At 40.2% G+C, this 22333-nt stretch overlaps 1 protein-coding gene across 4 annotated transcripts in view; it reads right to left on the bottom strand.

Annotated features, from left to right (window-relative positions):
* The window catches only part of sipa1l1 (signal-induced proliferation-associated 1 like 1), a 57963-nt gene that overhangs the window by 21793 nt on the left and 13837 nt on the right, over positions 1 to 22333 (bottom strand). For 2 of the 4 annotated variants that reach the window (XM_087806051.1, XM_087806048.1), the window contains exons 2-3: positions 12451 to 12507; positions 292 to 1803 (exon numbers count right to left, since the gene is read on the bottom strand). In XM_087806051.1, the coding sequence (XP_087662177.1) occupies positions 292 to 1677 (1386 nt within the window). In that variant the 5' untranslated portion in view covers positions 1678 to 1803; positions 12451 to 12507. The remainder of the gene's footprint in view (positions 1 to 291; positions 1804 to 12450; positions 12508 to 22333) is intronic. The other 2 variants (XM_087806050.1, XM_087806049.1) reach the window with 2 other exon arrangements.

Consider the following 22333-nt stretch of genomic DNA (forward strand, 5'->3'; position numbering starts at 1 on the left):
GAATTACATTTTTGAGTGGAGGAAAAAACTTTTTTTTTTCAACTTTATAAATCAGTGATAATTCTAACATGATTGAGAGAAAAATTTAAGATAATGGATATTAATATCAGTTGACCAAGTGTTTTAAGCTGTTGTGGTAGGACTCTAGGTTACTGAACAAAAACTCACATCTTTTCTATAGTGCAACCTGACATAGTCAATCGATAGACAATCAATAATAAAAGTGAGTTGTTGTTTTATGTACAAAACAGCATAAATAAATTAGGTTTAGTTTATTTCTCTAATACAAACCTGTTTTGCTGGAACAATGTTTCGTTCCCCCTCTCCTCCAATTTCATTCCTAAAACATGGGCAACTCAGCACCAGATCATTGCTCTTGTCATCGCCCGGGTCTAAGGTTGGGCTGGTACTGTGACCTCCACCTTCTTTGCTGAGCTCTTCTTGGGAACCACATGGTGATCCGTAAACACCACATGGATTTGAAGAAAGGGAGGATGTTGCTGAAGCGGCAGCAGCCGCCGAAGCACCCGTGGTTGTGTTCTTGCGTTTGGCTCCAAGCTGCCGACTGTGGATGACCTCATTGAGGTCAAAAAGAAGGGATTGGACATCGAAGTGGGCGAATCCTTTTTGGCACAGCCAGGGTTTTGGAGGCACGTTCCCATCTTCTCCCTTTCCCCCATCTTCAGCGTCCGAACCAGCCCTTGACGAGTCCCCATCTACCTTCACACTCCGCAATTTACGGAAGATTGACTCTCCACCCGTCTCAGACTTTGACCTCCGCTTCAAGTGCTTCTCTCGTTCTTTTAGACGACTGGCAGGACTCCCTCGGATCGGACCCAAAGGTCCATCTGGCAGGTCTAGGGCAGCCTGCTTAACAGGAGCTACTGTCAAGAGCTCCGTTAGTCTCTCGGGTGCAGGGCTTCGCTGATCCGGAGCCTCAGAAGACTGGTACCCTTTCAACATGTCAAAGAAACTTTCGCCTGAAACTCCATGCTTGTCTATAGAGGAAGTGCTCCCATATTCACGGTGCATGGGGGTCCACCCAGAGAAAGACCAGCCTTCATTACCATCCCCATCAAGTTCACTAATAGTTATATCACTGTTACTGCGCTGCCGGATGCGTCTGATGCCTTTGCGTGGTGAGCCGTGATAGCCATCTGGTGACAGGAAGCGGTTGTCTTTCCCTTTGCTTTGCATCTTATTCTTTAGTGTGTTGTGGATGTTACGAAGCATTGATGAGTCCTGAGGGCTTATCAGGTGGCCCAGCTTGGCAGAAAGATTGCTGTGAGCCGTCCCCGCTGACAATCCACCTCCACCACTGCCTCCATTACCCACCCCACCTCCACCAACAAGTCTTTCTCTATCTCCACTTCCTGACCCTGAGGAGCTGGTGGTGTTGGAGCTGCTAGGAGAATCGGTTTCCACTGTAATATGCCATACGCCTCCACCTCCCCCATCTTTCCTAGGTGGCCAGTCGGCCACACGAGCCCGAACCCCCATCTTGGGAACACCAGGGTTGGTTCCAGTGGTGGAGGAAGAGGAGATGTGGGCACTCTCACTGCGAGGTGGTGGAGCTCCTCCATTTGGCAGGCGCAAGCGCCGGGTGTAGAATTCATCAGTCGCTGGCACAGAGCCCCCAACTGAGCGCTCAGTTTGAGACCGCTTCAGACTGGTCATTGTGGACTTCACAGGGAAGGGAAGTGGGAGGGAGAAGAAGGATTTGGGTGTTGAGGGGTTTAGTCTTTGGTCAACATTATACCCACAGACTGATGGGATGAGGGCCTCTCGCGGTCACATTAGGTGCTGCGAAAAAGCAAATGAAAAGACAAGCTCAATGTTGGTTACCATGTACAAGACAGAAGAGTTATTGTTGTAATACCAATGTGGCTCAGAAGCCATAATGTAAGAACCATTTTATATATTCCAGCATTTAGTTTAGTGATTAGTTTCAAAGTCTCATACTTTCGGAGCCCTCAGTTGTGTTAGTGAAACACTGGCATCCCACTTGGCACCCCGTGTCACCATGAGTGTTTTTGAGCTAAGCAGCTCCCTTGCTACTGGACGGTCTAGTTTGTCGCGCAGGGATTGCAACACTGAACCTGAAGTATCACGGGGGCACAGCATCAAACTGCTGGTCTGCCTTAGAAATGCAGGCGGTGTGGGACTAGTTGAGCTGGAGAGCCAGTAAACAGTCATGGACACACAGACATATTTGCACTCTTTGAATAATTGACAGTTATACACTAGTTTGACCAGAAAAGTTCCCACCCTGGCAGGTGCGCCGTGTCGTGTCTTGACACGTTTGTTTTCTTTCACCTGAGACAACACTTGGGGCTGAGCATCAGCGGCTCACAGCAGTGACAGGATGCGACTTCACTGCATGCCCAAGTACACACAAACTCCATGGTAACCCCCCAATATAGTATCTGCTTCCACTCTTTTTCAAAGTCAAAAATAGGCGAACTTCTCAATTGCTTTTTGCCATCCCTACCGTGTTGCCTCCTTCTGATCCCATAGGCTGGGCAAAGGTTCACAGCCGTGTGTGAATTTAGAGTTGTAATCCAGACATGACTCATGAGCTACGTCTACACTTGTTCAAGACCGTGATGACGGTAGAGAAAAAGAAGTGCAACATGTCTGAATGTTTAAAGGTCTCTATGGACCTGAAACACTTAACTCCGCTGGCTTGGATGAGGAAGTGTCAGGCTGTGGTGCAGCGAGAAGATAAGAAGGAACAAAAATAAATCAACACATCATTCTCTTTGAAAGTTCCCCGACAGTTCCAGCTCACAGGCGTTCAAAGTGAAATTCTAATTGTGCGGCAAGATAAACGCGCTCCAAATGTCTATTCTCTCTGTGGACTTCTGCGTAGGGCCCCGCTCTGAATATCTAAGGGTTTTTGAGGGGATCTCGAGTCTGCTGTTGTCTTTCTCACTCGAGTGTGAAATTGCAAAAGCATTCCAAGCCGAGCACTCTGGTCCAGAGCTTTCAAGGAAAAGCAGGAAAAAAGGGTGAGTGGACCAGATTTGTCTATGTGATAAAAATAGTGGCTCTGTGTGTTATATAAATAAAACTATAGAAGAGCCGTTTCCAGATATTTTAAACCAGACTTTTACCTCTGTTGAGCAACAAAAAAATCCATATCTTTTTAATATATACATTTTGTATAGTTTTATACTTCAAATAAGATGGTAGAAGCAACACTTTAAGTGAATTGCTTTGCTGTGGTTAGCATGTCAATCTTATGAACATGAGAAATCTCACCAATTCATATGTAAATCAGAGGTGGGAAGATACAGGGTACTCTTAATCGGATACTGTGAAGATATTTGGCACACAATACTGATAATATGACGATACATATTGCACGACATTTCATCAGCGATATATCATGATTAAGTTGATATATTTATCTATATGTGAGCGAGAAAGAAAAATACACATAAAAGGAAAATGTCTATTATGTATTCATTTCCAAAACTGTATGCTTTGTAACTAATAAACACGGTACAGATGGACACGTTTATGTGTTAACACTCTGGAAGTGGAAAGTGGGAACATTAAAGTTATTTGGGTGAACCTGCCACATGAAGGTCTATTCAATGTAAAATAAATAAAATAAAATAAAGCAGGATACATAGAAGTTTTCTAAATTCTAAACTAAAGTTTTTATGTAAACTTGGGTGCATTTCACTTATTCCAAACAAAATAAAAATTAAATTAAATCCATATTTCAGAAATAGCGTAAAGGTGGCCTTGAGGATTCGTAGTGTTGCCTTTATATTTTCACATGTCATCCATCTCTAAAAGGCAAAAGTGGGTCCACACTTGTGGGTTGAACTTTTGATTTGTTTTTCTTTGTTCACATTTTCCTCGTGCCTGATCTTCTCTGTTCTTTTTCAGTTGGTAATTACACGACTTCTTCACCGACACCTGCTTGCACCTACTTTAACCTTGTTTGCGAGATTAGCAATCAGCACAGGAGACATCGAGTACCGACTGTGTCAACGGGGACAATCCATAATGCGTGTTGTAATAGTTTATTGATAATGGTTGTGTATCAGCTATCTATTGCGACAGAGAGCATAACAATACCCGTTATATAAATGCAAAATGTATCTTACACACAAGCTTTCACCTGATCATCCTCTCGTCTATTCTTTTTATATCAGCGATCATCCATGAACCTCATTGGACCTCTTTCTATCCCCAACATAGTCTTTCCTCTCCAGGTGTCGATCATTCTCTTCAAACTTCTTTACATAAACTGTCCCTCTGACCTGAGTATGTTCATCTCTGGCTCATTAAACTATGTCACTAGTTGCACTTTAGCATGAGTGTGGATACTCACACATTAAGCGTGAGAAACCCCAGTTTCCACTGGATTAGTCTGTGATGCGTGTGTAAACCTATAAACAGCCTTTCCAATCAATGTGTGCGTTTCCATTGACTGTGTGATGCGTTTCTCCGGTTGAACTCCGATGGCGAGCCAGAGCTTGGCACATGGACTATGGAAGAATTCAACTAGAGAAACCTACTGTAAGTTTGTCAGAGGGCTATGTGATGCATTGACCATGTGCTAATATTGAGTGCATATAATAGTACGTTTTGGTTGGGGGCATGAGATCTTAAGAGTCTTAAAACCGAGGTTAAACTCTTTAAGCGTTCCAATTTTGCCGATATGCCAAGAAAGAGGGCACACTCAGCTAGCATTAGCAGCAAGTGTTTTCTCCATACAGAGAACAAACGTAACATTGCAAAATCATCAACACAATAGTTGGTTTAACAACAATTTTCTATCACGATATAAGTAGAATAGAACAGAAGTATGTCTGAAACTCATCCAGTAGAATTTGATTCATCCAATTGTGTTTTTTTTCCCAGGATCAACAGCATATGACAGAAATAGTCAGAAGCAAAAAGCTACAGTTCCATGATCCTAATGAGTGTGGTTGGAAAGCCCAGAGTCAGAAACACACTCGCATTTTTTTGGTTTGTTAAATGCTGTACAAAAGGGCATGTAATGCGTTTTGATGTAAGTAACATCTGGCCCACAAAAGCGCTATATTTATTTTGAAATTGCATGAGGTTTGTGTTACTGCATAATTAATATTTAAATTAATTCAAGGCCAATGAGAAAACATCTAGCAATATTCATAATACAGTATATCGTAACATGAGCTATAAATATTGGATATAATTATACAAGCATTTCCAAGCTCTCGTGTGTCATAGACTGTTTCCAATATGGACATAGTATCTGTGATAGTATTACTTTAACACAATTTTGCAACCAATCCATTGTCATCGCCATCTTATAAATGCAGTCTTCCGGTTTAGGAGAAACCTGGTCAAGGTGTCGTTCAGAGAGTCTAAATTACTGTACAGTGTTTCCATCTTCAGCTTCCAGCCTCAAGTGGTCACTCAATGAACCGAAGCTTTTAATGTAACCAGCTGGTTATTTCCAAAATAATTGTAAAGAGGAACTGATTGTAACACTGAGAAGTTCTTGCTTAAAAGATCTCCTCAGGAATGAGCTCAGTTCAACGTTCCTCGATCTGTCTGCAGTTTTAAATATTGAAACAGTCAGACAGGCAGAGATGGAGCAAAGGTTTGAGGATGTGTGCGGACTATTTAAGAGCACAAGATGGACGGATAGATCTGGGAATATTCAGTCCTCAGGACTCTTCATCCATCTATCCTGAAAGCACGGGTCTGATTGAGGTATTCGTTTTTTTTATTCTTATATACATCGTAAATATCACGCGTTTGTCCATTTTCTGTCAAACACCCACTAAGGAGATCCCTTTCCTCAACATCATAAACACCGTTTATGGAAGCCTCCTTATCTTATATTAAACACTGGCATCTTTATGGGTCAGCATACCATGTCCGGTGGGCCACATTAAATGAGTTGGTGGCTTCTGAAAGGGGGAATTCTGAGACCAAACCTAGATGCGTAAATAAAAATGAATCATCTCTGCACACATTTTGTTATTTGCACAAAAACTAAATAGAAACAATCGTTTCATCAGAAGCACTTTACGCTCACAGGCCTATCACCCTTATTCCGATTCTAATGAATAGAAGAGAAAAGAACAAAATGTCATTAAAGCGATGCAACACGTTCAAACAAACGCTTCAGTCAGCTTTGCCGCCGCCGCGGAGCTGAAAAATGGGAACCGCCTCCGCACAGACTCTGAGAGCCTCTAATCTGCGTCAATCACATGAACAGCAGCTAGTTGTCGACTCGGGTGCCAGTGAGGTTCTCTCTCGCTCGCCCCACGTCGCCACCCTTGTTCAACATCTCCGTCCACCCCTGGCAGCTCGTGGCGGCGAGCACGACGGAAATAGCTGGTGGTGAATAATGGAGTATAAGATGTGTGGTGTAATGAATATGTATAGTTGAGAGATGGAGAGAGGGTCTCCCTGGAAGGAGGAACATTTAAGATAGGATGGGAGGAAAATGTATTCTCAACAAATCGCATCAACACCAGGATCATCTGGCGAATTTAAACAAATTCATTTGGACTTCAAATACATCAGAAAAACCTTATCTGGAGCAATTAAGCCATGGATTACGTTCTGCTGCAGATTTCCAAAACGGAACATTCTGCGTGGGCAGCGGTGTGTCGAAGTGGCGCTGCAGAGAGGAGTGAGTAGGATTGAGAAACCAGCTCGCTGATCGCTGCTTTGTGTCGAGTGTGCGAGAGAGTGTGTGGAGGGATTAACAGATGGACTCAGTGATGGAGGGAAATATGGCGATGTAAAGAGAAAACATTGTTGGCGATGCGGCCCTCACATTTAGTACATAGTTAGTATAGTTTGTTTAAGATCTTGATCTGCTCCCGGGGATTCTCAGCACATCTAACAATTTGTGGTTAAAACCAACCTTTCCGTTTGTCCTTGCTTAACCACGTTCTTAACGGTTGATCGTTTACCATCTATCTTTCTTTACTTTTCTTCTTCACTCTTGCAGATTCCCCCGGGTAAGTGAGGCATAGTGCACAATGATTTGAGCAATAAATTCAATGATTTTTTTTTCCAATACTGTGATTGCGATTTAATGTGATTCAATCAACACAGTAGTTAATAGAATAAACTTACTACACTTCTTCCGTGTAGGCCAGGCCTCTATAGTTTATTGAATTTAGATTAATTGATTACTACATGAATGGATTTGACTAAAATCAATTTTCAAAGCACTGTGAAACAGCCATGGAAAGGTTATTACAAATAATTACAACGATAACAACTCCAGTCATTAACTATTCACAAAAAGTAAAGTGCAAAAAAATTAAGTTTCGTCAGAACAATGGAATATTTAAAAATATATTTAGATGTTTTAATACGAACAAATGTAAAGGTTCTTCCTCTTCTACTGTCGGGTTGCGACCGTGACTTTAAATGTAAACACCTTTTCATTTAGTGGAAGAAACGTTTCTTTTTAAACCACAGCCTCTGCCATTTTAAAATTGTATTCCATTAAAATTGTGAAGTCGATTCGGATCAAAAATCGTAACAGCAGAAGTATAGCCATCGCTCTTAACTCCGTTGTGGGGAAAATAACTAGCGAACCTTGCTACCCCTGGCTTCAACTGGGGACACATCCAGTGAAAACAGGAAGATAGAGCTTGGTCTTGTGAGAGAACAATGCAGTCTTTTATTTCTTCTCTGTGAATATCCTAGCAGAACTCAGCATTTATACATTGATCCTTAGGGGGGGATTTTTCACACTATGTATGATAAGCCCATGTTCTTTGCACCCTCTCCCATGCCACTTCACACCTACCCATCTCGATTTTTCGGTTGTTGCTCGTCATCCAAAGGACGGCGTCGTCTAAATAGCAGCACTGATGGTAGAAAAAACGCTTTAAATATACACTTTTGGTGGGGGTTTTGTCCAAGTACCAATTAGACATTACTTGCCTGAGATTCATTTCAGATAGTGACGCAACATCCTTCGTCTAATATCGAGTTGCCACAGGCAAAATATGTCACCTCTATTGTGAAGCTGCAATGAAAACTCCAGGCCAAAGACTGGTTCGTTATGGAAGATTTTGAAGGACTTCTTAAACTTTTATCACAAAAAAACATACATCTGTAGAAATATCCGATTTTACTTAGGACACATCTTCTCATTGGAAAATACTTTGCCTTGGCTTTACTGAGCAGACACGCCCCTACTGTTCAAAGACTTGATGTGAACATAAATGTAAAAACTTTCAGGAGATTAAGTCTTTTTTAAAGAAGAGCAGAACAACATGACATTTTCTCAGCCGGTAAGAAAAAGACAAATCCTATGGTTAGAACTGCAAGAACGCTTGTGATTGTTTATAAAAAATATATACTCAGGGACGATATAAATAAAAGAGGAACATCCGACAAGTGGAACGCTTGCGATGTTGTAAGGAAAGCTTTTGAGACGCAAATCAGGCAATAACAGCAGCTTGTTTTGCCAACAAAAGCGAAGACGGTGAAGGTGTTGAAAACACAGCTTTGTTTAAACACAATCTAGTTTCCTTCCTCTTACTTTCTACACTTCGAGACTCGCCTGCACCAAAGCCAAGGAAGTGCCTGAAAATTCCATCTGGAAACACAGCCGGGGGAACTTCCTGTCCACTACAGAGGAAGTGAGCAGTCGGACATGAAAAAGAAGCAGTAAAACTAGACACCTCAGTCTGGTCGTGGGTCACATGTTGATTTAAAATAATGTTTTGCAATATCAAAAAAAGATATAATATAGTTCACAGAGGAGAAAAAAAATCGAATGCGTGGAAATAAAAAAAGGCTAATACTATAAATTAAATGTATACACTTTTGGGTATTTGTAATAAAAGTAATTTAAAAAAAAGGCATCCCAGGCCAGGGAACTCAAACAAATGCATAGACTTTCTGCAACTCGGATGTTAAGGTCCTGGCAACCAACCTCGTCTTCTTCAATTTGATCTATTATATGGAATACCTGTATATGGAGCCAAACAACAGCCAAATTATTCAATCGTAAAAAAAAATGGTCTGCCTGTTATAAAATTCAGATTTAGTTTGGCTGAAAATATCATTGTCATGTCAGCAAATAGACCTCAGGCGAACACATACTCAGGGGGTCTAATTACCGCCAGAGGAGGATGGATTGCGGTAAAGTGGACGGCTGTGATGAAGACGGAGTCACTGGTGCCGACGGCTGAATGAATCGAGCGCTGGTCGTGATGAGGCGGAGCTGAGAGCGAAGAGAGATGGAGTGAGGGAACGAAGGACAGCCTGAAAGAGCATGTGGGAGGATTGCGACGGAGAACAGTCGACAAGAAAGTCAAACCCCTCGTTTGCTCACGGACCTCCGTAAACCTGCCCTGCTCACCGTGAGCTGGGGTCAGCCGGCGCTAACAAGGCATGGAGGACGAACATGACAAGGCTCTAATGGGAGAGGGTGGAGGGGTGAGGAAGGGGGTACATATCTAACCATGCTACACATTTCACTTCCAGATCAAATCTCTTACATAAGCAGCAGGTTACATAAAAGCAGCTCTCCTACATCTATTCTTGTGGTGCACATAAACACTTTTCCTCAGTAGTCTTTTGCACTTTTACTCTCGTCTCATCAATGAAACATTTCTATTAAACCTGGATTTACTGTCATCTTGACGTTTTGTGACATCATATATTTTCTCCCATCTTTACGACACTTTTTGGTCTTTATATATTTGGGAATTAGAGACCGATTTTATTTTGCACACAGTACTTCATATTTAAATATATTGTAACAAGCGTGATTTATTCAAGCAACAGATACACGTTCAACACAACCACAAAAGATAGTGGGAGGCACAAATTACTGCACCCACCTCACTTAAGGTGCCAATAAAACAGTGAACCTTTCTACACACTGCTCATTTAGTAACCGCTGATTGGATGCTACGATACTGTATTTAAATTCTTTGTCTATTCTGCCAAGTCAAAAGTGTCCTCTGTCATTGGTTGGCTGGGCGGCAAAGCATTGTAGGAGCTGTTTAGGTCACTGTTACCAAGAGGCTTGTTGAGAGGAAAGGCACCTCATATGCAATGTTGAATTTCCAAGTTGTAATAAAAGGTTACAAGTTTTAGCAATTTTAATGCTGTTAAAATAATTAGTTTTGTTGTTTTTCCACAATTCATTGTAAATTTAACATTCATGCCGTTTGTTCATTTTTGTGTTGCGATTAAACTTCTTACGTCCTCTGCAGCTAAAGAAAGAATGAAACAGCGAGATCCCGGCAATGACTGAGAACAGGAGGATACAGTCGAGTGTTTGGACATATTTGTTTCAAAACGAATGAAAGCAGTCACAACTTCGTCAAGAGTCATGTGGTCTGTAAATTCAGCAACACCAGAGTCAAGTACTCAACAATACTACAAATATATCATAGTTTCTAGAATATTGTAATATTTGGCAAAATATTGTATTGGCGTCCCTTTATCGCGGTATGCATCATATCGCCCGATTCTTGCCAATACACAGCCCTACTGAACATGGATTTGAATAGTAAAAATGGAAAAACGACTTTTGTAGATTTAGTTTAATGTGTGTGTGTGTGGGGGGGGGGGGGGGTTCTGAAAATAACCCCGACAATAAACGAAGAAGAATACACTTCATCTGGTGCCAAATACCAGCATGATCTTTTTTATGTCAACAGAAAGTTTCAGTGTTGGTGTGCTGTGATCTACAGAATAACAGGTCTTCAAGGCTGGGCTAGATTTAGGATGAAAGTATATTTGTGGTTAATTCTTTCATCGCTGCCGTCGCCTCAGCACAAACACACATACATCCGTTTGATAGTTTCCAGATCAATCGGTGACATTTATAATCTGCTTGCTAGAAAACAGCGTCACACACGAACACTGTAAGCCACTAGGCAGCATTAACCAAAGTATGTTAATTTTGAGCTAACTGAATGCGTCACTTAGACACGCACCATCAATTACTTTGTATGCTGGATTTGGCCACTGCTCCATTTTGACACATATGATTAATAATATCTTTCATTTTACAAAACTCTCCAGAAATCACATTGTTTTTTGTTTTTTTTCTAGTTTTATCTTCACTGTTGCAGTATATGTCACATTTGAACATTTGAACTGAATGTTTGAACTTTATTATTTAAAAGTTTTGGGATTTCTTTAAACTACCTTAATTTTTTCTAAAACTTAATTTTAATTTTGTTAGAGTAAGTTTAAAATGATTGTATGGAAAGGTTGATTTATTTTTATCCAAATTTGTTATTACTTAAAACAAATATTTATAGGTAAAATAGTGATATAATATATAATTATTTTATATAGGATTAAAAAGGCTATAAAGTATAAAAAAAAAATTAAATTTGGAAAATGTATGTTTTAAGTTTTTTGACTTAGAATATTAAACTGTGTGTAAAAATAATGTTGTTTTTTATTTATTCTATTTTTTTTTAATTCATTTATTAAATTAAAAAAATAAATCTCATCTAAATATGTCAATTATTGATTTTTATTTTTAATAATAATAATAGCTTGTAAAAAAACAACATTTCAATTTTTAAAAATTGTTAAAAAGTTCTCAAGATTTAAAATCTAAAATTCAACCATTCAATATTCTGCTGGTACTGATGTACTTCCATAGACTACCATACAAAAAAAGCCTTACGTCTGTCATAACTTGGGCTACAATGTCAGGCAACATTAACATCACAGCCAACTAGGATCTGTAGTAACAAAAGAAAGGCTGTAGATCATGAGAAAATAAATCAATGTTTGTGTCAACTTTACAGTGGAGGTTGACCAGTAATAAGCGGAAGAAAGTGAAGCCTCAGTAATTGGCACACAACCCTCAGTTCCCCTGAGTGAGGAACCACCAGCTCTGGCTGAGTTTAAAGTACATTCGAGTACAAGTGTTCATCCCTTGAAGCCTTATGTATCTCTCCAAAACCCTCCTCCTATTTCTCTGCACTTTTCCCTTCATGAAAAATGCCCAGAAAACGATTAATTAATTGATGTTTAGTCAGTGTTGTTTCCTCCCAACACTTAGAAGATCCACTGTGTACATTCGAGTGAAAATAGTAGAATCTGTATCCGTGTGACTCTGTGTGGGAGGAGAAGAGAAGAAGAATCGAGAGCCAGAGGAGGAGGTGATGAAGAATAAAAGAGGGGGGAAAAGGCAAGATAGAGAAAGACATAAATACAGACAGAGATGTAACATTCGCGGAAAGAAAAACTTGAAGAAAACCTGCAGAATCATAACAAGAGCGAGAGACACAGTCTCCCCATCATTTAAAGAACATCATGTTGGTTTGACTGCATAACAAAGTGACTTCCTCTGCTGCCTCCCGGCACATCGCATCCTGCAGTAACTTCACACCCACCATGTCATCATTATCCATAAATATGTTGTTTCATCAGACAACTATCTAATTTCAAAGCAGCTGATAAAAAAATACTCACTCACTCACTGTTCCCTTCGTGAGGTTGATGGTTTAAAGACGGCTCACTGCACGGAGGCTGTAAAATAAGATTGAATTAAGTTTAAAAGGGAGTCCTACTTAAAGGTTAAAATAATAATCTAATTGTTGATGCATCATATACTCGAAAAGATTTAAAAAATCCTACGAGTTTAAAGGGTATTTAACCCAAAATTTTCTTCTCACCCTCATATAAACAAAGGGTTGGGATTATTTTCAGAGTAATCTGTTCTTTTTTAGAGGTATAGGCAAAGAAAGAATTTGTCCATTTTAAAGTAGTGTAACACTCGGCGTGGGGGGAGGTGAGGTTTGGGGCACAGGTGCGGACCCAGGGGTGTCTTAAAGTTATCCCCGGAGGGATAACCACAAAATCGCACAAGCGACTACAGGGGAGGGGGAGAAAACAAAAAGCACAAGGCTACCTTTTAATAACCAAAACTAAAGTGAGAACCAAACCACTGCTGCCAAGCAGCTGAACGAAAGACAAGAAACATGAACAATTATTTTTTCTAACTGAGAGGGCACTCAGAGTGAACCTCTCACCATCGCATAGAGCAAACAATGAGCAGCACAGAGCACTGGGGTCTCAGGGAAGATATAGCCTCTTCACACCTGGGCTCAATCAGCCAATCAGTGCACACACCTGATTGCAGAGAGTGAATCAGTCACCATTCTCACGGAGGCGAAACACTCCGTTTCCTCACAAGTAGTGATACTGTGTGATAGAAAATAATGCAAGTCTGCTTCATCCATTCCAGAGTCAGAGCTACACAAACATTCTCCCTCAAGAACCTCTAAAGACCATTTTCAAGATACAACAGATTTGTTTTGAACGCCACCGATTCCAACCACCACCAACCTCCTGTGCCGTTTTCCCCACATGAAACATGTTGGCAAGACTTGTATAAAATGCAGCTCAGCTGATGATTTCGAGGTTAGTGGTCAAACACAAGCTTACATGCAAAGTGAGAGGTCAACTGAATCACGATTGTGGCCAAAGTGAAACATGGCCTGCAGTTGTTTCTATTAATGGTCTGAGCTAATCTTCCTATTTCTCAGGTCAGATCAGCTCAGTGTGTCACGGAGGTCAATACAAACATAATAACTTACTTACAGCTGGTTCAATCAGGAAGTGGATCATTAGAGAGATGTTTACAGGCGGTTTTAGGAACTCCAGTGTGCACTGCCCCGTGCCAGAGATACTTCGGACAATTGACCCGACTATCCATTTGTTCCTTTACATAAGTGCTTATGTCATTTTTGTGTGCCTCTCTCACAAGGGACATCGTTCTTTTTCAGACATCGGTCAGTGCTCAACCCCCGGGTCAAGTTTTACATCGCCCCAGCAAGCGTGGCATTTAGATGTCGCCCATGAGTCGCAAACCAAGTTTCCTCAACACCAGCTTCAAACCAACGTGGGCTCGGGTGTCAACACTAAACATTGCAGTAGTTTCAGTACCAAGAGCCTTAAAATCAGGGTAAAAATAATTGTTTACATGACACTTTAGTTAGCATACAAGGCTAAATAACGCCAGAAATGCTAGATTAAGCACGTGGTCTGTTGGTGATCTGTCGACCACTTGCTAATTCAGGTGAGTGCAGCAGGTCATTTCCTCCTAAAGTTGAGTTGAAGTGTGAGTGTGGACTGCACAAGTAAATAAGTTCCTTCTCTAGGTCTCCCGAGAGTTTCACTGGATCATGGAGCCATCACTTCAAACGATACAAAGCCTGTGTGATGCCAGTGGTTGAGTGTACGAGTCCTGTCACATATCGAACAACAGACCCAAGTTTAGCCATGAAGGTGTGAGCTTCATTCATAGTTAAGAGGTTTAAAGTGCGGATAAAATGTTCCATACGACTTTAATTCAAAATCGTTTGTGAAATTGTTCTAACATGGTGGTACATGTGCTGACTGTCAAACACAAACCAAAACACTGTCCTAAATGTCCTTTAGACCAAGAATACACAGTAGAGTACAGCGAACTGTCGTGGCTTCCGACTGTTGGCACTGTAACGTTTAAGTTCATCACAATATATTTAGTTCATTGAATGTTTCAAACAGAACAGAGGATTATTGGAGCTGCAGAGTTAGACTTCTCTTTCAATTCAATAAGCATTTTTTTCAAAGACAATATCAAGAATTCATTATCTGCATAGATATATATAAAAGTTCTCCACAAGGAAATCATTTCAAAAGCGTAAAAAATAAATCCATAACATACATGTCCTTGTTCCTGTAACAATATCAAGGCAAATAGTCCATAGTGTACCTTTGTTTTACATCTGGCCATATGAAGTATAGAAAATCAACTCCGTCGTACACAACACTGAGTGTGATCCCCAAACCAACTGACTGACGCAACAGAATACGAGAATCCAGAGCTTCACTTCTGAAACATTGTTATTAAACCGAAAAGATTAATTTCTGTTGAATCCGAACGACACTCATTACCGTTTCCTCATTGGGAAAAATTCTAGGAGCGATTGTTGAGTTGGACAAAGGACCCATCACTTTCCTCGGCTTCTGCCTGCCACCATTAGTTCCTAATGAGGTCCGCTAATGGTCTGTTCGTCGGAGAAACGTTAGACGCTGTGCAAACTGGAACACAGATGCTGCACTCATGAGCTCCTTCCACCTCGGTCAACAGTTGCCAGCCTTAACAAGCCATAAGTGAGTTGTCAGTCCATTACACAAGGCTCCCTCTGGTTTTCCAACATTCTTTTGAAATCCTTAATCTAGTTTCTGGACCACGACTCGCACACATGTCAGGAAACCACAGAGAGAAACCACGCAACCATTGCTTATCTTACTACTTAACAGTTTAATGGTCCTGATTTGTCTCTATGGTTTGGGCGAAAAACAATCCGACCAACACTTGCAAAAGGAAATGCTGCCTGAGGAGCGAACAAAAAATATTTTTGTGAAAAAAACAGGGGTTTGTAAAAGCTCTCCTTTTCCAATTTTACATATTGGTGTGACGTGTGTGCAGCATTGCCATGGTCTTTTGTCATGTGTACTTGTCCTCTTTCACCTGAATTTAGCATATTCCCTCTGCCTTCAAACAAACAAGGCTTTCACCCATGAACGCAATAGCATCAGTGGGTGTGAGAGCCAGTTCCAGATGGCGGTGGGTTCGAGGCCCAAATGCCAGTTCATCTGAAAGCATGCATACCCAAACAGGTTTTGCATGTGTTGACAATTAAATGATCAGATCATATTGGAAGAATCGTCTTTAATCCAGCGTTAACCGATGCAAAAATGGAGCAAACATCTATAAACAAATTGGCCACAACAAGTCTCAGGTAATCAGTGAACTTCTAGACAAATGCTCTTTGCAACCCTCGGGCAAATCCTCAAAACGAATGCTTTACATCACAACCAAGACAAAAAAAAAAGGTTTTAATTAAAAAGAATGCTTTTGTTGGCGGATGATTCCTGGACTGCCTGACAATACAAATCATGTTGCGGTTTATTGAATTCAGAAACAGCACTGGCCTCAAGTTTCAGGTCATGCAACAGACAACAGCCAGATGTTTGGCAGAACATACAAGTTCTCCGTTCAGGGAACTTTGCTCTTTCCAGAGTCTGCTACCGATGGCCACGACTCCCCTCAAACTCCGACGGTCTGCCCAAGACGTGTCCAAGCTGAGTGACGGTTAAGGAATGCCGTAAGGTTTTTGAGGTGACTTGTGAAAAGGCGTCAAGAGGATATCCAAAGAATTGGGAAGGAAAAAAAATCAACAGTTTAGGGTTAGGTGTGCACTGAACATAGAGAAAGAATAGGATTAAACCCCTTATGAGTGAAGTTGTTGGAAGGAAGAAGGGAACAAATTATACATCAGCCTGACAATGTCTTGTTAATTAAACACTACAAATAATGGCTGTAATAAAAAAAGACTAAGTGTTTCTGGGTGCAAGTGCAAATCAAATGCAGGAAACTGATTGTGCAAAAAGTATTGGCAGAAATAAAATGGATGCTCGTCGTGCGAGGGGAATTGCTCTTCATGTTGACCACGTCAACTACCCGTTAAGGACTCCAATGACACTTTTGTAGAAGTACAAGACTTAATTCCTACAATAAAATCGTGTTATCTTGTCCTTACTTTCATACCAGGCCACATAGAAAAGTAATAGGCCAGATCTGGCTTTGAATAAAGAAAAGCTTCTGGTTAGAGACATTGGGGATCCTCAAAAACGCGGGACACAGTTAAATTCTGAGCAACCTTATTGACAAATGCAATTCGAAAAATTGGTTCAGGGGTCCAATCTTTGATAACTTAATTTATCCCAACAAGGAACCTAAACTACCTTAAACTCTTTCCTTGTAAATACTGGCATCACAGTTGCAGATCATATTTGCTTTGAAGCTGGTTGGGGGTCGATATATGGATAGATAAAACTTTATTAGTCCCTCTTGAGATATAGATATATATACTGCAAAATGCAGTCTGCAAACTCTCAAAAGCAGCTTAGGCAACGTCGTATAAGGTTTTTTCAGATTAAACTGTAACCTTAAGTCTCATTTTAGTTTTCACCTGTGTCAAAGTTGATCAGATTTAAGTTCTTGGAGAAATGAATCCTATTCCCTATAAACATCAATTGGACATTCCTGTAATAACACCCATCATTCTTGGCCACAAATATCTTCCATGTGTCGCCTTCATTAATGGTCACACTACACGAGTACACAAGCTCCTCATGAAAATGAGAAGGTGCTACATCACCTTCATTTTTTCCCATCTTAAGAGGACTCTTGAGATAACACCTTGAATCCTTGTGACTGGATGATTTAGAAATGTATACATGTTCTGACGGAATGATCTCTGACAGTCTTTCATGAAGTATGACATGTATAGGAGTTCGTCCAGCGTTCACACAGCCTTTATCACCAAGGTATTATCATCAAAAATGCACTTTTGACCCATTACATGACAGTGCAGCCAGAGTACGATTTTCAGTCCAATGGAGGGAACGGCCAAGTGCAAATGTAGAGACTTGGAAATTGACTGTGCACGGTGGGAAATTGAAAAATTCAGCAAAAAGAAAAAAGCATAACCAAAGTAGCACATCAGAGAGCACAGCTGTAAACCAGCAGGACGTTGAAATCTCAAGGAAAAGGTCAGAAGCTAACGCAGGGGGGGGGGACAAAATAGTGATTTGTAAAGGAGTCAATGGAAAAAGAGTTTCACGTTACCTTCAATGTTTTTCTCTTAATTTTTAAATGACAACCTGCTGTGTGAAACTGACATAAGGCAAATCAAAATAATCCCAGTGGTAGTGAGGACACTGGAAAATCAGTCTTCAGTGTTTCGGCCCCTCGAATGAATCTCCTCGTTCCTCAAACTCGTTGCTTAAAGTCAAAATCTGCGCTCTCGCATCGAGTTAGGGCTGGGCCAAATACTCAAAAGATGAGGAACGAGAGTGAGGGCTGTACCGCCATGCCCGCTTAAAAAATCAAGCTACAAATGTAAGTAATTTCTTTGTTAATAAAAATGTAAAAAAGACGAGCGACTGTCTTAGTTGAATGTCATTTTTTTGGATAACATGCCTCAATTTAGCTTGAAATCTATATAGAGGATCTTTCAAGTCCAAGACCAAGTCGGTATAGCTAGCGTAGAGACTCAAAATGGTAATTCTCCTCGTCTGTAATATGTTTTTATCCCGATACAGCCTACATGCACCGATATTTATACAAAGTGACCTAGCAGTGTCGTCTCCTCTAGCATTAGAGATCGATTTTTTAGCGTAAAGGTTCAATGATCATTGGTCCGCCATGTTCATACTATTGTTATTTGTATAGGTTATTTGGATGAATACAGTACCTTTTACTAAGCCCAACTTACTTGATTAATACATATTGCTACTTACGTGTAAGCTACAGATTTACAAAACTACAAATCTGGGTTTACATATACATCAGTCTAAATAACTGCAACCCCATTGCTCTGGACAACTAATCTCTGGTTTGCTGATGTTCATGTTGTTAAATTGAGTGTCCACTGGTCACTATCGCTGCTGTAATTACGCAGCACTCAGAGCAAGGCAGGCTTTCATTAACAAGACGTTACAAGTTTCCGGAAACCGTTGTCAAGACCTCACAAGACAAAGGTCTCGCGCATGTTTTGGCTTTGATTCATTAATTGTACAAGGGATGACAAAACGCATGGTTCCCTTCAGAACTGCAGAACCGCAGATGACTCATCAAACCGCATCTTGCAACTCGCTTCATTAGAAATCAATAATTTCCTCACCATGGTCAAGGCAGATTTGAATTGTATATAATGACATCATCGTGCTGCACCATGGATCACACTTTCCTTTCACTGGTTACCATCTGCAACACAGATTTGGCATCGGAGGTGGGATGAGACAAGTCCAAAATACACTTCCAGGAAGGCTTAGGGTTCAGGATGATGAATCAATCCCTACATATTTCCCATCTGATAAAGTCTCATTATGACCATGAAGAGCCAGCTATTCATGACGCCTGTGTTTCCCATCACTTCGAAGCGAATTCTGATCTGCATCAATTCTCCTAAAAGTAAAGGTGATTTAAAATTCTCTCTCATAAAAAATAACACATTTAAATCTAGGAGTGAATATGGTGATTCGATACAGGGGCAACTATATGATGTATTGCGATATATTCGAATGCTGGGGGAACAAGAATAAACTTGTAGTATGGTCCACAACCTGACTCTGGCGTTGCAGAATGTAACGACCACATCACAGAGGTGCTTTCATTTGTTTTGAACACAACATTTTCCAATACATTATCAGATTTAAAAAGAACCTGAAGTTTAACTGCAACACAAAAATGAACAAAGGCAGTAAATATTCATTCATTTTCTACAGTGTATCCTCTTATGGGGGTCGCAGGTTTGCATGTTAATTGTAAATCTTGAAAAAACACATTTCACACACTTAATTAAAATATTAATCATAAAAGAAACATTTCTTGAATAAAATATGATTTAAAAAAAATTACGTTCAATATTCGAATGTTCAAAGTACATTGATATTTGCTCCTATTTACGATTATCATTAGTAACATATCACCGCTATATATTTGCAACTAGCGTCAAATAAGAACCAAGAGATTGAATCTAAAGCAAAAATACGCAAAATTAAAAACACTATTTCCGGCTCCCTCCAGTGTCAGAACAGTGTAAATTTCAACTGCCAGATCCCACGTGAACACTAGTCAACAAAACAAGGTAATGACTCTTGTTTTTCTCGTTTTAATCTTCCTGGTAAGTTCTTCAAGTCTCTCAGTACTTTATATGAAAACACTCTCTCTGTCCCACTGCTGTAAAATGGTTTCAGGGGGTCCATCATTCAGGAAAATAACCATGCAACAACAATCTACACTGAGTCACAGATGACAGAGCTAACCAGTTCAGTTATAGTTCGGTAGGCACACTTTTGTAATGTTTTGATGGTTTAAAAAATAAACTCAGTAACCAGGTAACAATATCCATCACAACTCCAGTACAAACGTGTTTACTTTGGTCATGAGCTGAGACGAGAGGCGAGTGAAGATCGTGAGAAACCAGGCTATCCTGGGCAAGCTCTGCTCCAAATAAAGGAGTGGAAGAGAATCGTCCCGCAGACAGAGAGCAGTTCTCTGACAGTTTGACAGATGTGAGGCGTTGCACCTCCCAAAAGGGCAGAGCAGAGAAAGGCCAGCGAATAAAAGCTCTGCCCTCAAACCTGCAGCTAAGACCAGTGAAGGGTCAAGCGGTTGCTGGACTACAGACATCTGCGGCTTTTATTGGCAAACAAACAATTAAGTTTGGGGAATGAATGTTGCCGAGGTTGACCTTCCCGGCCGTCCCCTCGTCTCTCTACATTCTCTTCACAGAAAGATCTTTTGGTGGCTAGAAGTCGACAAAGAAACCTTGAAACTTGTTTGTTTTTTAAAGAGTGAGCACTATTTGAAGCAAAGTTCATTGACGGCATTGGGAAGTTTAGGGGGAAAAGTAAATAAAGATTGTATTACTGATGGTAGGATGCGTGTTATTTATTTTGACTCTACAGATTGTTTTATTTTTTACATTTTGTCTATTACTCTAATCACCAATTCTTTGTTTTTATTATTATTTTGTCTAAATGTTTTTATTCATAGCCCTTTAAACTGTTATTCATTATTTTTACTTTTTAAATATTTGATTAGCTACATTTTTTTTGATGAAGAGGAATTTTGTAATCAACATTTATTTCCATAAAAATAAACATCATATATTAACTACACAAGTTAAATTTGTAATTTATATATATATATATATATATCTCGCACTTTGTTTGTAAAATTTAAACAACACATCATGTAATCCAAATTACCAGAATATATTTTCCTGCATTTATTTCTTAACATTATTCTCAAATATAATTTTGTAGCAGTGCACCATCCTCATCAAATCAGTCCAACTTCTCATGCGTAGAAAAGTAATTGCCCATCTCTGATTTATTCATTACTCATCTCATCACCGGCTTAAAAAAAAAAAGCTGAGCAAGCTTGATCAGAATCTCCAAATGTGTCATCAGAGCGTTAAAATACGACCATTTTTCTCCCTAAAGATTCTCGGTTTTTAAAGTGGATAAATGAATTTGCTATTAAGATGTATCTCCCTCTTCACACTCCAACACAACAACTGTGCTACCATGGCAACAGCGCCGGGACAGAGGGACAGAGAGAGAAAAGGGTGACGGGGGAGTGGTAGTATTGACATTTCACGCTTTGTTTCCGCTTTCCATTCCAACTAACCGTTATTTGTATATTCAATGTCGAGTTGTTTCGGCCTCCACCCTTCCTGATGCGGGGAACATACCGGACAAAGCCGGGTGAAGGCATCAGTGTGCACGGCCTGCCGCTGTTTCTCCACGAGCAAGAACCACACAGCACAGCTGGGTCGATCTGATGTTATGCAACGCCGCAACCACCTCCGCAAGCCCCGTTTACGACGCCCCGTCCTCCCACGACACCTCCCACCGCCGCGCCGTTCACAGGCAAAAGGTTTGCCTGAAAGAAGGACCTCATCTTTTCATCTGAATGATCGGTCCCCGGAACAACATCCTCCCGAGTTATTATGCTTTAACGGATACATTTTGTTACCAAGTGAAACTGTCAAAAAGTGGAGGAGCACTTGTTGCCTGGCAACATCAACGCATCTGCTGAATAAAAAAATGATCGAAATCCATTCACACAAACGAGTAATCAGTTGAAACGTGATTTTAAAAAATCTGATTGTATCGAGATGAAGTTTCATGATGGAGTTTCAAACTTTCTTGGATTTATTTGCATTTACTGTTATTGAATTGCACCATCCTTATTAATTCAGAAACTAATTCCCCATCCCTGTTTCATCACTCTTACATCACTAGCTAAAAATTTAAGGAAATGAATTTGATTGATTGTTAGGTGAAGGAGAAAAGACACTATTATTATTATGCAGCCTGAATCATACTTCATTAAATACACATTTAGTTCGGCACACGACTCAAAAGGATAGAGGATGTTGACTGTGTATGTAATTTTTGATACCGGTATCACGTTCGATACGTGAACAATACTTACCAATTATATAGGATAAATTGTAACAACAAGAATAAAACATTAAGCTTAATACACGGAAATGGATATGAGGAACAGAATTGTGTACATGATCACATTTACTTCCTTTTCTCAGAGAAATCGGGAAAAAAGATAAGGCTGGAACAGGCCTGTTAAATACACTGAAAATAGTGGTCACACACTCATATTTAATATTAATACCACAAACTCAAAAATGTTTTCTTATTATAACTGCGGGATAAACAACCACTGCTGTTAGAGCTAGTGCAGTTTGTTTACTTTTACTATCTT

This window comes from Callionymus lyra, chromosome 13 (genome assembly GCF_982586985.1).
Source record: "Callionymus lyra chromosome 13, fCalLyr1.hap1.1, whole genome shotgun sequence".
Taxonomy (NCBI): Eukaryota; Metazoa; Chordata; class Actinopteri; order Syngnathiformes; family Callionymidae; genus Callionymus; species Callionymus lyra.